Below are 16,589 nucleotides of genomic sequence, written 5' to 3'. Positions count from 1 at the left end.
TATATATACAAATTTGAGAGGCAAATGGGAAAACGGCTTTGAGATTTTTATAAAATATTTATACATGTTATATAATTAAATTCATTAAGTCATAAAAACCCATTTTGATCAATTAACATAGATAAATCACAAAAAAAACAAAACAAAAAACAAAAAAAAAACAAGAAGTACAGTTGTAGGCCTACTGTAAAAAAAGGAGAAACGATAAACATTAAATAACACGTCTCTTAAAAGCACGATTATACTATCAAATTTAGGCTTATAATATCAGGGAAAAGAATATAAAGGTCATGTGCACCAACTGAAAAGACACATTTATTAAAATAATTATTATTTAGAATGTGATGCTCCCTCACTAATTGAATCAAACAACTCATTTCGAAAATCGGAAAAATGAACACTGATAAGAAAATGAAATTCGACTTCAATCTGACTGGTATCACAGACGGTACAAACAACGTTAGAACATAATTCCTCCATGGTTAGAAAGAGGAGTACGGTAACTGAGAAGGTATGGCACCCTTTTCTATCACGAGGGAGTTATGCACGTGTTCTTAGTATTTTAGTAAAATTGCATAACATACCGTATCGATATCAAATAAATTAGGCCTGTTAGTACTATAATTTTCCATGGTAAATGTGTTTTTAAAAAAGACAATATGTCCGAATTTGCAAGTGGTTGATATCATTAAGCCAAGCAGAACAAAATTCATCATGTAATTTGTCAGTAACGTTACCCTCTAGCTAAGACGCACTAAGTGAGTTAGGTTTAGTCCAAACATTTATAACAACTTTATGATTGAGTAAAGAATGAATTTCTGATGAACAGGTGAATATTGTATAGAATTATTCAGATGCCTTACATTCATTACCGGTACGTTTACAATACGCAATTGCTTGTACTATTGCGCTTAATAGAAATAAAATTACTTGGAAGACCCGGGCATTGATCCCGGTACCTCTCACATGCGAAGCGAGCGCTCTACCATTTGAGCTAGTCCCCCAATTGCGTAAAACACATTCAACTAAACGTTCCGAATTGATAGATATACAGTAAGTCATCTGGAACGATGTGTTATGACGTTATGAATGATTTCTCATGGTGATAGTGAAATGGCTTATGAAAAAAAGAGTACAAAACCTGTTTCCCGTAACCTTCTTCCCAGTGCTAAAAATGATCATCAATATTTTTTCCATGTTTCATGTACGCCTTCATCTCTTAACCCCTCACAAATCGTGTAATTGTATTCTCGTGTAAATACTGACATGGGGTAAATAAAACTACAAATGCCTTTAAATGGGCAATTATTTTATAGTGAATAGTGTTTACCCTCTAGCTAAGACGCACAAAGTGAGTTAGGTTTAGTCCAAACATTTAACAACTTAATGATTAAGTAGAGAATGAATTTCTGATGAACAGGTGAATATTGTATAGAATTATTCAGATGCCTTACATTTCATTACCGGTACGTTTACAATACGCAATTGCTTGTACTATTGCGCTTAATAGAAATAAGATTATTTGGAAGACCCGGGCATTGATCCCGGTACCTCTCACATGCGAAGCGAGCGCTCTACCATTTGAGCTAGTCCCCCAATTGCGTAAAACACATTCAACTAAACGTTCCGAATCGATAGATATACAGTGAGTAATCAGGAACGATGTGTTATGACGTTAAGAATGATTTCTCATGGTGATTCCCCGACTTCTTAATATTATCAGCAAATACAATGACCGAACCAAGACAGGGGAGAAACAATCACTGCACTAGGTTATAATATTCGACCGAAATAAAGATTTAAATGGAACTCATATTAATAGGTTGACAAATTTAAAAAGTAATATAAATATACGGTACCGGTTTATCTATAATTGTAATTTGTATAAACTGATATGATGAATGTATGTAATTCTAGTTGAAGTATACTCTGTATTAAAGTATTGTTTTTTTAATGGTGTATAGTAGGCTTATATCATTACATACAGTATAATTGTAATCTTCTTTAATGTAAATATAAATATGTAATTGTAGTATAAGTCTAATCTATTTGTAATGGAGGTAGTCAATTAGATTGTATTCACTATTACCATGGAGGAAATATATTAAAATTAATATATTTCCTCCATGCTATTACGGAAATAAACTAAATTACTGTGCATGTCTCTCTATAACTGTCATTAACGCAAAAAGAAATATTAATTATACAGGAGTGATAATTCAATCAAAACAAATAAAAAATTATAAAATATTAAGATTTTATAACCCTACATTCATTAATGAATATGACGTTTTACTTTCAAATTACTATTATTAAAGGGACCTATTTAATTGAAAGTAATTTTTAATGGAAGTCGGGACAAGCCCTTTTATAAATTTAAATAAATTTAGAATACTAAATATTAGACAAATACCATAACATACCAGAAATAAGATAAACTTAAATATTTTATGTGTACTCTATCAATGTAATGGAATATTTATTTTTGTTAATAGTAAATGTATAACCTGCTAAATAAAATATTCTGTTTTAATTAGTTTGTATTCACTATTATCGAAATATACTAGTTTCAATCAAAACAGATAAAAAAGTAAGATCTTATTAGAACCTACATTCATTAATGGATATGACTTTTTACATTTACATTATTATTATTAAATGGAAGTATTTAATTGAAAATAATTTTTAAAGGAAGTAGGGACAAGTATTTTTAGAAATTTAAATAAATTTAGAATACTAAAATATTAGACAAATACTATAAAGATAGACAAATACGATAAATACTATAAAGATAGACAAATACTATAAAGCTTTAAAGTTTATTATTGTTGAAATAATTAAAAAAGAAAAAAGAAGAAAACTTTAAGCACAGTGATTACTGAAATCTACAATGGTTATTTACATACATGCATGTTGTCAAAACTGTTGAATAAATTAAAGGCGTATAATAGCAAGTCATAGTGTTATAATATTCTATAGTAAAGCTAATAAAAACAGACCCACCCAACATTGTCCACCCCACTACCCACCCCACATTAACAATGGTATATTCCATTTTGGGTCTAAATAGAGTATGTGCTTTCAAAGATAAGTGTATTAAATACATACTTTTATAGATACGTTAAATAGTAATATAAATTAAATAATAATCATAGTAATCATTAATTACATGAGAAATCATTTATAACGTCATAACGCATTGTTCCAGATGACGCATATCTATCGATTTAAAAAAGTCTAGTTGGACGTGTATGATAACGTAATTGGGGGACTAGCTCAAATGGTAGAGCGCTCGCTTCGCATGTGAGAGGTACCGGGATCAATGCCCGGGTCTTCCAAATAATTTTATTTTCATTTAGCGCAATAGTACCATAGCAATCGCGTAACGTAAACGAAATGAAATGTAAGGCATCTGAATAAATCTATATTCACCTGGTCATCAGAAACTCATTATCGTGAAAATAATGGGAATAATGGGGTAAGTGAATGAGCATGTGCTTTCAAAGATAAGTGTAGGCCTAATAGATACATATTTTTATAGACAGGTTATATAGTAATATAAATAAAATAATAATAATATTAATCATCATCATCATCATCATATATACCAGTTTGGGAGCCATTATTCATTCATTATTTCATATTATGTAACGCATACGCATATCCTCCTATCCCAAACTGGTATATGGAAATAATTATTAATATTATTATTATTTCATTTATACTACTATTTAACGTAACTATAAAAATATGTATTTATTACACTTATTTTTGAAAGCACATGTTCATTTATTTACCCCAATATTTTCACGAGAGTACAATTACGATTTGTGAGGGGTTGAGACAAAACAAAAAAGAAAAAACAAAACAAAAAAACGTGAACTTAATAGTGATACTTTTTAGCACTGGGAAGAGGGTAACGGGAAACAGGTTTTGTACTCACTTGAAAACAATTGTTTAAATAGTTTAAAGATGCAACTAAATCTAAGATAATCTTGATACTTAAAACACCATTGGGCCTAAATATGAATATTTCTATAATATTAGCTTTCATAATTTCTAAAAGCACGTAAAGTTCTAAAAAACGCTTGTAAATCAGGTTTTTCTTAGGAGTAATGTTTTGTCGTATCGAATACCGGTACTCAATACGCTCTCAAATACTTGCAAAAGAAAAGAAAAGAAAAAAACCGGGGGTCTAATGGTTATGACACCATAGGCTAGTTATCTGTATGTCGTGGGTTCAACTCTCGAGTCACCACTCTTATGATTTTTCCTGAAGCAAGCACTCATCAAAATAGCATTTGCATTACCGGCTGCTACTTGAGGATTGGATAAACTCACAAAACGCAAGCTCTGTGGCCCGGTGGTAGTAATCTGAAGGTCGTGGGTTCAATTGCCATCTGAATCATTTGCGATTTCGGAAAGTACTAAGTACTGTATTCGGTACGATAACACGACAGGTAGGACAAAATATCACTCTTAATATTTTCCTGACGCAAACACACATCGAAACATGCTTCTTATCGTGACTCTTCGAAAGTTCATAATGCGGTTTTTTTTTTTTATAAATGCAACAAATATTAAATTTAATTTCGGCTTATCAGACATACGATTTCAAATTACCTAGGAAAACACGAAGCTCATCCATTCATAACTTACAAATATCTTGCTGACTGTGTCTATCATTTTTCCTTAGCTCCTAATGAACAAGTTATAACAGAAGAGGGACTAGAAATAACATTCGCCACCAACCATCTAGGACACTTCTTGCTTACCAATCTGCTTCTGGGTAAGTCCTTCATAGGGTCTAAAGACCTGTTCAGACTATCAAATTTTATTTGACAAAAACATGTGACATGCCTAAATACGGTCAAGATGATATCACGTCATGACCATATATAGGCACATCATGACTATATATATGGGCATACAACATTTTTTGTCAAATAAAATTTGATAATGTGGACAAGGTTTAAGAAGTCACGGCGTGACTTTTTGAATAAACAATGTAAAGTTGTAGAGAAACTTAAAAGATTGTTTGCTGGTCAGCCAATTAGCCTACATCTTGCAAGTTTATGTTGCGCATTTGTGGCGTTGTGAATTTGGAATTATGGCTACCGTACATATGACAGACGATAAATAAAGAAATTGATTTTTTGACATAGGCCTAAAGACTAAATAGATCAATAGTATGATATTATGATAAAAGTTCAATGTATTTAACAGGGAAGTCTAGCAAAGTCTCGGGTACAAATGAAAGATTTTTTTTTTCATATAACAATAAATTTGTTCTACAGAAATGTACTCATCAATTTATTAAAAGTTTATTCCACTTTTAGATCTATTGAAGAAATCTGCACCCAGCCGCGTAGTAGTTGTCGCGGCGACGGCCTATCGTTTCGGTGAAGCTTCGGAGTTTGAGTTCATGTCGGGATATCCGAACGTAGCAGAATATGCGCCGTTGGGGGCGATGTATTGCCACAGTAAACTTGCTAATGTAATGTTCACACTGGAACTTGCAAAGCGGTTAGAAGGAGCAGGTGGGTAAATCTTGATTAGGTATATGACTAATTATTTAAAAAAAATTAAGATCATAAAATTGGAATAAAGCCCTGTCCAGACTATCAAATCTTATGACCAAGAGTTTTTTTTTGGTCGTGTGAACAGAGTTTTAGGACAACTACTTTTGACAATAAATTATGAAAACAATTGTTGTTTGGTTTTAAGTTGTTGAGGAGGATGACGATGATGGTGATAACATGATGATTATGATAATGATGAGTATAATTAGGATACTTATGAAGATTATGATGGCAATTTGTTGGGATCTACACTAATGTTAACAAAAAAGTTTGTTGATTATCGGAACATTCAGAACGACTGGAATCGTGCCCACAACATACGTTTAACAACCATATAGATTGACAGACTTAAAAATCTCATACCTTACTGAATTTATAATTTCGTTCTCATATTTTACCTGTACAATTTTAATGATTAGCAGGCGTGACAGTGAACTGTCTACATCCTGGTATTGTAAATAGTGAATTTTACCAAAAGTCATCAAAATATCTTCAAAATTTTGGCAGTTTATCATGGTTGTTCTTCAAGGTGAGTACTACTTTGTATATTAGTGACAGTCCTATACTTTCAGAACGTGCAATGTATAAATAATCTGGCCCAAGTTAATACACCTAACAAGAAGATGCTTACTGTAGTCCTAGCACTGTGGTTAGGATGATTGCCTTCAAATTCTAATATATTGGTTCAATGACACGGAGGGTGCCGAAATCACTTGATAAACATTTGAGGTAGGCCGAATGTTGTAATCCAAATGATATCCAGACATGTGTTCTCGAAAGTTGGGCATTCACTGCATCCAAATGTCGTGGCCAACGTGATTCTTGGAGAACGCAACACCACGACATGCACATAACAAATCGTTTAATGACGATCCATTCAGACCAGGGATGGCGCCAGCTGGGTGGGGGAAGGCACAATTTGTCGGTGAAAAAAAACCATTATATGTATTTTCTACATATTAGTAGACTCTAAAATCGATTAAATAAGCCTTTGAAACCCCTAAATTGTACAAATTGACCACTTTCAAAACCTTTTATTCGAAGCTCGACCACGCCCACTTTGCTTTCGTCTGGGAAATCTGGCCCCTCGTCGGGGCATCGGGCCCCCCACCCCCTGTCGGGCAAATCCTGGCGCCACCCCTGGTTCAGACTGCCACTGACAATCAGCAAACGTTTACAAGGAGCGAAGTTGGATTCGTTGTACGACAGTCGTACCCAGCTTAAGACTTAATCCTATTAATTCCATAGGTCTATAAGATCAATAATGCTGATTTTTCATTTTATTGTAGTCGACTACAGAAGGTGCCCAGACAAGCATATACCTAGCGGTTTCGGAGGAAGTCGATGACGTTACCGGCAAATTCTTTTCAAACTGTCGAGAAGAGAAACTCGAGAAGCAGGCTCTTGATGCATATGATGCTAAGGAATTGTGGGAGATGAGCGAGAAGCTTACTAGTCTGTAGCATAGGGCCTGTAACATTTCAGGGGCGGATTCCCTTTTGGGAGGTAAAAAAAAGAAAAAAGAAAGAAAAGAAAGAAAGAAAGAAAGAAAAAGAAAAAAAATGATAGTCCAGAATGCCTCAAATGTTATTTTCGGGTTCGCGGGGGCATGCCCCCGGCCACCCTATGACATTGTTGTCTCGATCGGCCCAAATTTCGCCCCCCCCCCACCCCTTTGGACATCTCTGGATCCGCCCCTGATTTTATACCAAAATAATAAAAGACAACTGACCTAAGTTTAGTGTTTACTTGAACAGTGGTGTATCTAGTAGTATTAAAATGGGGAGGGGGTGTGAAGGTTGAGGAGGGGATCAATGATTAAGTGAGGTGGCATTAGGTTGAAAAAAAGGGTGATAAGAAGTGATTTTTAACAACTTGAGCGTGATTTTTTTTTTTTACTTTGGACATTTTTTCAGTGGGCAAGGGGGCTGACTGGGGGTGCAAGCTTTTTTTTGGGGAAGGGGAACACCACTCTACTTGAATAATCATTTACTTTTTATAGCCTATCAATTCAATTTCAATGACTATTCGTAATGGCTTAGAACCAGTGGCGGATCTTTCTATCAGCCGCTAACCGATGCACATTTTTTAGAAGTTTAAAATGATGATTGAGATTAATAATATTGTGTGGAAAAGCATTCTCACCCCAGTAATCACTACTTGTAAACAAAAGTATTGGTGGATTTACATTTATTGCGGAATAAGAAAACAATGGTGATGAAATACAGCAGACAATTAACAACCAAGTCAGTCTCATAACACTTGACCACAAAGTACCAGTAATCTAAATACTTTGTGGATTATATTTCATAAAACTATCACTATGGATACAGATGATGAATAGTGCCAAATCAAGGTCACTGCTCATACTCAGTTAATATGTGACCAATAAGATGTTTGTTACATACTGTTGTTCCAGTATAAATGGTTGTTCAGGCTCCAATATTAACATGTTAATCATAATTCTGTACCTTTAAATACTATTTATTGATGGACAATAAAGACTGCTTTTCAATACATGTAATGAAAATAAGAATGTATAATACATACTCCAAGTATTGAAACGCACGCAATCGTGTAGGGATTCAATATTTCGACATTAATTATGTTATCATCAGGAATGATGATTCCATTCCTGATGATGACACAATTAATGTCAAAATATTGAACCCCAACACGATGGCATGCATTTCAATACTGGGAATATGTATTATACTTTCTTATTCGAGATTATTCAGTGGACATTTCTGTAATGAAAATGCTATTGCATCAAAATCTGTAATTTATCACTATTAAACTTTGCAAAATAATACTATATAAATGTCATTTATATATTCAATACAGTAACTGAATATGCAAAGAACAAAAATATGAATTTGAACTATATTAAGCTGGTGTTTTTCACATACAATCAATCGAAAATGTTTTTGAGTTATTATAACATTATAAAAATTGTCTCTGGTGAAAACAATGTATTATTACAACATATCAGTTCAATATTATACTATAAGATTATATAATATAATGATTTACATTATAACATTACAAATGGGTGTTATATTATAGATATTACAATATTATACAGTACATTATTATAAACAGTATTCATAACCACTATTATAACACTATACAGTATAATATACTGAATTATAAAAGTATAATACATTATTATAACTTTACTGTATATAGTATATAATATAATACACAGTAATAGTAAAAGTATAGAGTACTGTATATTGTATATGTATGTAAAAGTATAAAGTACAATATGCTACCATAGTATAAAAATGTATAATACTGTATAATAAACACAATAATTATAATATAATTATATAATACTTTATAGGGTATACTACACCACATTATAACTTTGTATTAGTAGCATTATACAAATACAAGTTGTATTATAACACTATACATTATAATTAATATTGCAGAGTACAGTACTGTATTATACAAATAATATATTATACATCATTGCAACAGAGCAATTGGGAGAATGTTGTCATGTAGTATGTATTGAAAAGACTTACAAGGCTTCATTTTATTATACAACAATCTTACAATATGGAATGGACAACTAGAAAAGGTATTGTATGGTGTATAGTCTCAAAGCTTCATGAATATTCATTAAATCATCAAAAAGAATGTGAAGAAGAACTGTGCCTCAGAAAATGACATCCACACTAGAGGGCATTTGTTTATAAGGGCCTCTATAATAAGGTATGTGTTAAGGATATTCTACTCTACTCGAAATATTTTAACAAAATGTCAACGAAACTATGAGTTGGAAGGTTTACTGTACTTCTAAAAACAAAGGCAAGCTTATATGCATTTTCTCATTCTTATACATTTTGCCTCAACAACAAACCAAAAGTAAAACATAATGATGTTTTCAACAATTTCTACCATTTCTTGTTTACTTATGATTTCTTCTGTATGACATAAAAGCAACTTGACTATAAATACTTTCTTCTTAAACATTTTTGAGAAAAATGAATAATATTAATATTACTTAAAATCAAAAAGTGTAAACAGAAATCAATTTTTTGTGTCATGCGCAATAATAAGAAAGATAAAAAATACTATAATTGTAACAACAATAGCAAAGATGATGATAATAATAATGATGGTACTGATAAACAGAATAATGATGATAATGATGAAGGTAATAAAAATAATAAACAATAATAATAATAATAATGTCACCAATAACAAAAATTATAAGAATAATCATGTCATGAAAAATTAATAATAACAACATAATAATAATCCAATATACAATATACTGATTATAAATCAACAGCTGTATTTCCACAAAACTCACTAATTATAAAATTTAGAGAATTTGGTTTCCAACAATACTTTACCTTTAATTAAAACACATAAAAAGGCCCCTAAAAACACCAGAATGAAATACCTGTATGTGAATATTACAAATGAATAACTTTGAATAAATATAAAAATATTTAAAATATTAAATAAAAAGAGTCCAATTTTTTTGATTGATTGATTGAAAGGATTGATACATATTGTTTACCAAACCATACTTATGTCACATTAGATTAAATTTTTGAAATAAATATAATAAAGAATAAAATATTATATTATCATAAATAAATCTTGGAACAAGTTATGTTTACAAAACTAAATTTATGTCACAACAGGTAAACTTTTGTTGAACTTAGTTCAGCCTAAATAGAATATTGAATTAAAACAGCTTACCTAATAAACAATATATTGTTGTTATGAATAAATTGGGTACGTTTACCTAAAATGGATGTGCAAAATTAACCTCTGAACTTCCGAAATAATATAAAGCAATAAAGAATAAAGAAAAATACTGTTATTCTTAAAATGATACAATATATTTTTACAGTAAGATAACTATCGCAATAAAATTATTATGACAATTGCATTTCAAAATATCTTAACAAATGAAGAACACTTTACACAAACAAAGCAATTTTTCATTTATATGCTTCATAAATTTGCAATTGTCTTGTGTAAAATCTTTGACACAAATATATAAATAAATAAAAAATACTTAGATAAAATGTAGCAGATTCATTTTGCCACTACATCATATTTCAAGCGTCCAAAAGCAAAAATCTTTCTAAAATGATTGGATTATTTCAGAGAGAATAGTAAATAAGCCAACATTTTTTTTCATAACTTTTTCACATTATTTTCCTTCTATACAGATACATTTTTTTGCTTTTTCTTTCAAAACATTAAATTTTTTTTGGTCTTTCTTTCGTACATTTCATGATACCATGGTAATAGAATGTTGCACAAATATAAAAATAGTAATGAAATTATAACTTATTGTAACAAACAAGGAAGATACAATCGCCCCTTTTAGCAACCATCTACTGGGACAAGGCATCTGCCAATCATGTTTAACACCATGGTAACCATTTTTGCTGACCACACCTACCTCTGAGGTGATGATCCTAGGATAAAATCACTAGTTTCTTCACACTCATGGGTCTCCTGCAAAAAACAATATATTATTATTTTTATATTAATAAATATTCTCATATTTATTTCATTTAAAATTAAAGAGTATCACACCAATTATAGGATGGAATTATTAATAACCAACAAAAATAAATATACATAATATACAATTATAATAAATATTTTATTTGATTTTATTTCAATTCCACACGAACAGCGTAAATAATAAATATAAAAAAAAAACAGACAAAGAGCTAGAAAACATGTCTCCACTAGGATTTGAACCCAAGACCGTCCAATTACCATTTAAATACTGCACCAATTGAGTTATGAGACCAAGTCTTACACCCATGCATTTTGCAACTAGCAAGGCCAAATAAAATAAATTGTATGTTTGCCCTTCTTTTTTTAAAAATGATAAATATAGGTGGGTGGAAAAAGTTTTAAAAAAAATTTATTTATTTTTTAAAAATACTCATCAGATGGAATAAAATGACCCACAGAGGACTAGAATGGCAATACTGTATCTTACATCAGACAACAACTTTAGACTAATTTGTAGGGCATCTGGCAAAAAATAAAGAAAAATTCACTCACATTTTTTTTTTATTTGTAAAAAAAAAGCTAAAAATAAAACCAACCTTTTTTACGTTTTTCTGCCCCCATTTTTTTCAGTAAGGTATGGGCGGGTGGAGGAGGGCAAGCAAACAATTTTTTTTGGTGGCCTAATATGAAGGTCTTAGTTTTTATACTTGATGGACACATACATTTTATTTTCATTCTTTAATTATCATCAGCGGAGGTGATCATGTCAAAATTATTATCATGGTTGTGCTCAGTAGCATATCCAGAGGGAGTGGGTTCCTAGCCAGGGTTTGAACATAATTTCTAGTTAAGGATGGACTCCCAAGAATTATATCAATCTTAGATTTTCTTTACCGGTGATTAACTAGCAGCTTAAACATGTCTTATAACATGGGGTTTGCCATGGCAAAACCAGCAACAGTGACCAAAATAAGAAAATTGATTATATATATATATATACATATATATATATATATATATATATATATATTACACACAAATGAAAATAAAACAATTGCATACGTTGACATAATAGAGACAAAATTTATTCGAGACGAACACATTTCTGACACGCCTGTGTACTTCTTCAGCGTTTACACGTATGAGAAATACAGAACAGATCAAAATAAAAACTGTAAGAAATTAACCAAGATAAATCCTAAGATAATAGGCACGCAATAAGTAATTGAGAAGTGATTAACCAATAAACAGTCGGTAACATTTGAAAGAGTAGCAAGAGAAACAAAATGTCAGCAATTAAAGGATCTGAGTGCACAATCTAATTGTAATATAGTGACAAAAGGTCTATGTAAATGATTAGGCCTATATATTATAGTTATAATAATGATCAATATTAATATATTATAATAGTTATAATTATTATTATCATAGTAAATTTTATTATTATTATTATTATTATTATTATTATTATTATTATTATTATTATTATTATTATTAATAACAGTGAGTCTACCAGAAATACAGATTCCATTGGACACAATTACAACAAAGTAGGACCAACACAAAGGTGATTTTTATAACCAAAAGTGTAGCTCTATTTTTCAGTAGACTTCTACACGATACGTACTGCGGTCTTCAAAAAAGTCTTGTTTATGATTGGTCAATTGTTAGGTCAACGTAGGTCATATCTATTTGTCGCCGGAAGAGAGAGACCCGTGTGCAAGCTTCGCAAGATTTGCTTGGAGATTCGGGAGGACTATTGCTCTGGTTTTACAGAAATTACAGAGCTATAATGATTGGACATTTTCTGGAATCATGCCAGAGCAGTTCTATTTATGACATAAGCAAATGTAATTGTTAAGTCTAGGCCTGAGATATTGTAATAACATCTCAATTTTTTTCTAGGCCCTAGCTAGGCAGCCCTTTTTCTTGCTTCCCGATCAGTCGCACATACCTTGCAATGTGTTACTCTCCCCGCACAGTGTTTTCTCGGCCAATGCACGCACGTTTGGAGGTATAGAGAAATGCTTACTGAATGAAACTTTTAATATATACACTCATCAGTAAGCATACAGTGTGGAATGGAACTAGAAATGCATACTGATGTTGAACTTTATTATTATACTTTAAGTAGTAGTTAAGACTTATATAGGACAAATACAAGTCCTAGGCCCTACTTCAAGGTGGCGATAGGATTTGCCCGACCGGAGGTCAAAGGTCCCCAACGAGGTGCTGATGCCTCTGATGAAAACAAACTTGGCTTGGTCGGGCGTCGCTGAAAATTTTTCGAAAGTAGTCCAGGGGGCAAGTCCCACATAAATATGACAATTTGAGGGTTTCAAAGGCTATTTAATGGATTTTCCATTTTATTTTTTTCCAGTTTATTATGTAGAATATTTTTATCTCCCCGAGGACGAATTGTGGATTTTCTCCCTGGCCTATCTAGTATTCTTAATTTAGTCCATTGTCTAATGCATTGGCCTTATCATCTGTCATCCAAATTTTTCAAATCGAAGATCGAGGACTTACGATCTGGGCCAAGGCTTAGCCTTGGGAGATTAAACCAACTACTCTACTGCCGTCAATCTGCTCTACAGAATAATAATAATAATATGTCGTTCTTATATAGCGCTTCATTCATGCCTTTACAAGGCCTCTAAGCGCTTCACATTACTACCCCGGTCATTGGATCAAACACATATGGAACACATTGAAACACCAAATTTAATTAGTAAATGAAATTATATTATCATTCCATAAATTGCAGCTAGTAATCACAGCGCAGGTTGTGTTGGAACCTACCAGGTACCCACTTGTACTCCTGGGTGGAGAGAGGCAACCATAGATAAAGTGTCTTGCCCAAGGACACAAGCGATTTGCACAGCCAGAGTTTCGAACCCCCGACCTCAAGGTTGGGAGTCCAAGCCACAACCGGTGCGCCAACCGCTCCTACAATGTACACCATGTAACGAAACAACCCATGTGGTGCATTCTTAAAATATTACACATAGGCCCTATTACTTAAATGCATTTTACGCATCAGATGAGAACACAAAATCATTGATTAAATTATTATTAATGACATTTCTACCACCATTGTGCACATAGGCATAGAGAAATATACAAGCTAGGAAGTTGTTATGTACCCGACAGTCAGCTGCCTTTAGGTCTACTTTGTCGTAAGTTTGTGCCCAAAGGGTACATTACTAGCTAGCCAGTTGTCGTTAATATAATATTAATAACTTTCAAGTAGTTGTCGTCATACAGCCACTACCCTGCATCCACCGTGTTAAAATAACAAATAACAAATTGCGAACAAATGACGTTTGCAGCTAGACTACTAATACAACAACAAGTAAACGTTGCATGGCTATGGATTAGCGAAAAATGGAGCTCGAAAAAAAAAAAAAAAAAGATGCATTTTAGCAAATACTTGAAACATTTAAATGATTTTAAGCCATTGCCCAAATGGCTAAAGCAGTTGGTTATTTTTTCGCCAATCCAAAATAGTTTTTGCCCATGGCGATCGGTTAGTGTGAGCAAAGTAAGGGTTGCCAGAAGGGCAATACCCAAGAAATTTATTATTGCCCGACATTATAAAAGTTCACCACTGGCGACCGGGCGAACGCTAATTTTCAGCCCTGAGTACACAGGTTTAGGATGGCAACCCTCATATGTGGTTAGCAACCTACCTCTGGCACTTCAGGCTCATCGTGGCCAACATGCTCCATGACTTGTTCACTAGCTACCTCCTGTACTTTCTCGATATCTGGAAGTGGAAGATCAATAGGAGGGTAGAAACAGTCTGCCTCTTCCTCAGCTAGCATTTCCTCAAAACAGATCTCAATAAATTCTTCTTCCTCAAGCTCTGCTAGTACCTGGGTCAAAAAACAAAAAACAATGCACACATGGATAAGCACATCTTTTAATAGGGACCTTTCGATTGCACGACGGTAGGACGTAGATAATGACGTCACTAAAAGTCATCTGCGCATGCGAGAACATTAAGTTCTCCTCGTCGCGTAAATTCTAAAATGCAATTTGGCCAAATCTACGAAAGTAGGTTGCTCGGTAGGACGGTCATGCATGAGTGATTCCGTTCTAGCATCGCGTTGTCGAGCAAATCAAAAGCTCCCTAGTGAGAGAGGGCGGCACAACTGGACCATTGCTCTTGTGATTGGCCAAATCCTGGTAGGATTTTAACGACTTGAAATCAATTTAAGTGTAATGTTAAGCGAGCTGCAGGACTGGAAAGACTACATCAACCAGGTTGGGGATGAGGCTACTCAATGTACATAGCGTGATAGTTTATCCAGGAGTAACAACAAGTACATAAATGGCCTAACAATAATGTTCTTCAAAAATCTAGCCTACATAATACAGTGGCAGATTCAGGGGGAGGGGGAAGCATTCGTGGATGCCTCCCCCACCCACTCCTGAATTTTTCAAAGTCATACAAAAATTAAAATTCTATTCAAATTTAAGTTTGAGAGTGTCATTTCAGGACATCTAGAGGTGTCATAGTCATAAATTTCCCCTTCAGCCCCCACCTCATTTTGAGATTCTTAGATACGCCACTGAATTCACATTATAAGTACCTCTTTATCAAACTCTTCCTCTTGGCCCATCCATTCATACTCTGCAAAAGGATTTGAATTGCTGTTCACTTCTGCCTGTTGAACCACTGGGTTCACTGATTTAGTAATTCCAACCATTTCCTGAGAAAACAAGAAAGATGATTAACAAACAAGAAAAACCGATTAAACATTATCTAGCAGCTACATCCTGGTATTCCCAAAATACAGTACTGTCATGAACAGATTAGTTAGTTGTTATTCCGGTCTGAAAGGAGATGGATCTCCTGAATTTCTTACCACACTAACACCAGATGATCCAATTTCGATGGGATCACGAGTCTCCTGAACTTCCATGGAACCTTCCAAAGGTTCACTTTCCAATAATAAAGACTGATCATTCGTCACAGACAACTGGTCATTCATTAAAGGCAATTGTTCACTTCCAAATGAAGTTTGGTCATTCTTCAATGTTGACTGGTCATTCCCTGATGACAGTGACCTTTCACTCTTCAGATGAGACTGGTCACTCTTTATAGAAGGTTCATCATTCCCTGAAGAAGGTTCATCATTTCTACATGGCGTCTCGTCACTTCTCAAAGGAATGTGTTCACTTCCCAATGTAGACTGATCACTTATCAAAGGCGATGAGTCATTACTTAAAGGTAATTGGCCACTACTCGAAGTATGACCATTTGACCAATTCTCAGTCCCAGACATAATAAAGTATATCCTAGGCACCTGACAGTAAAAAAGGTCTTGATTACTGGTAAGCCTGACCATGTATCTCTTCACCAATTAATGTGGTTGACTAGGTGGGATTTTCCAAACAAACACAAATACTTCCTTGTTTGTTTACATAAGTATGACAAAGGTTGTGGTTTTCCCACACATTCTTTTTGTGTCTGGAAATGAAGGCTAGCAC

At 33.2% G+C, this 16,589-nt stretch overlaps 2 protein-coding genes across 5 annotated transcripts in view; one reads left to right on the top strand and one right to left on the bottom strand.

The window, feature by feature from the left end:
• LOC117117946 (retinol dehydrogenase 13-like) overlaps window positions 1–7,170 on the top strand; it is a 15,619-nt gene extending 8,449 nt beyond the window's left edge. Inside the window, exons 3-6 of one of the 2 annotated variants that reach the window (XM_033262428.1) lie at window positions 4,697–4,789; window positions 5,340–5,540; window positions 6,002–6,111; window positions 6,872–7,170. In XM_033262428.1, coding sequence (XP_033118319.1) covers window positions 4,697–4,789; window positions 5,340–5,540; window positions 6,002–6,111; window positions 6,872–7,045 — 578 coding nt within the window. In that variant the 3' untranslated portion in view covers window positions 7,046–7,170. The remainder of the gene's footprint in view (window positions 1–4,696; window positions 4,790–5,339; window positions 5,541–6,001; window positions 6,112–6,871) is intronic. The other variant, XM_033262429.1, reaches the window with a different exon arrangement.
• A 585-nt stretch (window positions 7,171–7,755) lies between these two features.
• Window positions 7,756–16,589, bottom strand: part of LOC117117949 — a 12,429-nt gene continuing 3,595 nt past the window's right edge. For all 3 annotated transcript variants that reach the window (XM_033262437.1, XM_033262435.1, XM_033262436.1), the window contains exons 2-5: window positions 15,965–16,405; window positions 15,689–15,808; window positions 14,783–14,968; window positions 7,756–11,078 (exon numbers count right to left, since the gene is read on the bottom strand). In XM_033262437.1, the coding sequence (XP_033118328.1) occupies window positions 11,019–11,078; window positions 14,783–14,968; window positions 15,689–15,808; window positions 15,965–16,384 (786 nt within the window). In that variant the 5' untranslated portion in view covers window positions 16,385–16,405 and the 3' untranslated portion in view covers window positions 7,756–11,018. The remainder of the gene's footprint in view (window positions 11,079–14,782; window positions 14,969–15,688; window positions 15,809–15,964; window positions 16,406–16,589) is intronic.

Source organism: Anneissia japonica, unplaced genomic scaffold, assembly GCF_011630105.1.
Source record: "Anneissia japonica isolate Jap-2015-1 unplaced genomic scaffold, ASM1163010v1 scaffold288016_len413324_cov198, whole genome shotgun sequence".
NCBI lineage: Eukaryota > Metazoa > Echinodermata > Crinoidea > Comatulida > Comatulidae > Anneissia > Anneissia japonica.
The sequence above is the reverse complement of the archived record's forward strand: the minus strand, read 5'-3'. Positions and strand labels throughout refer to the sequence as shown.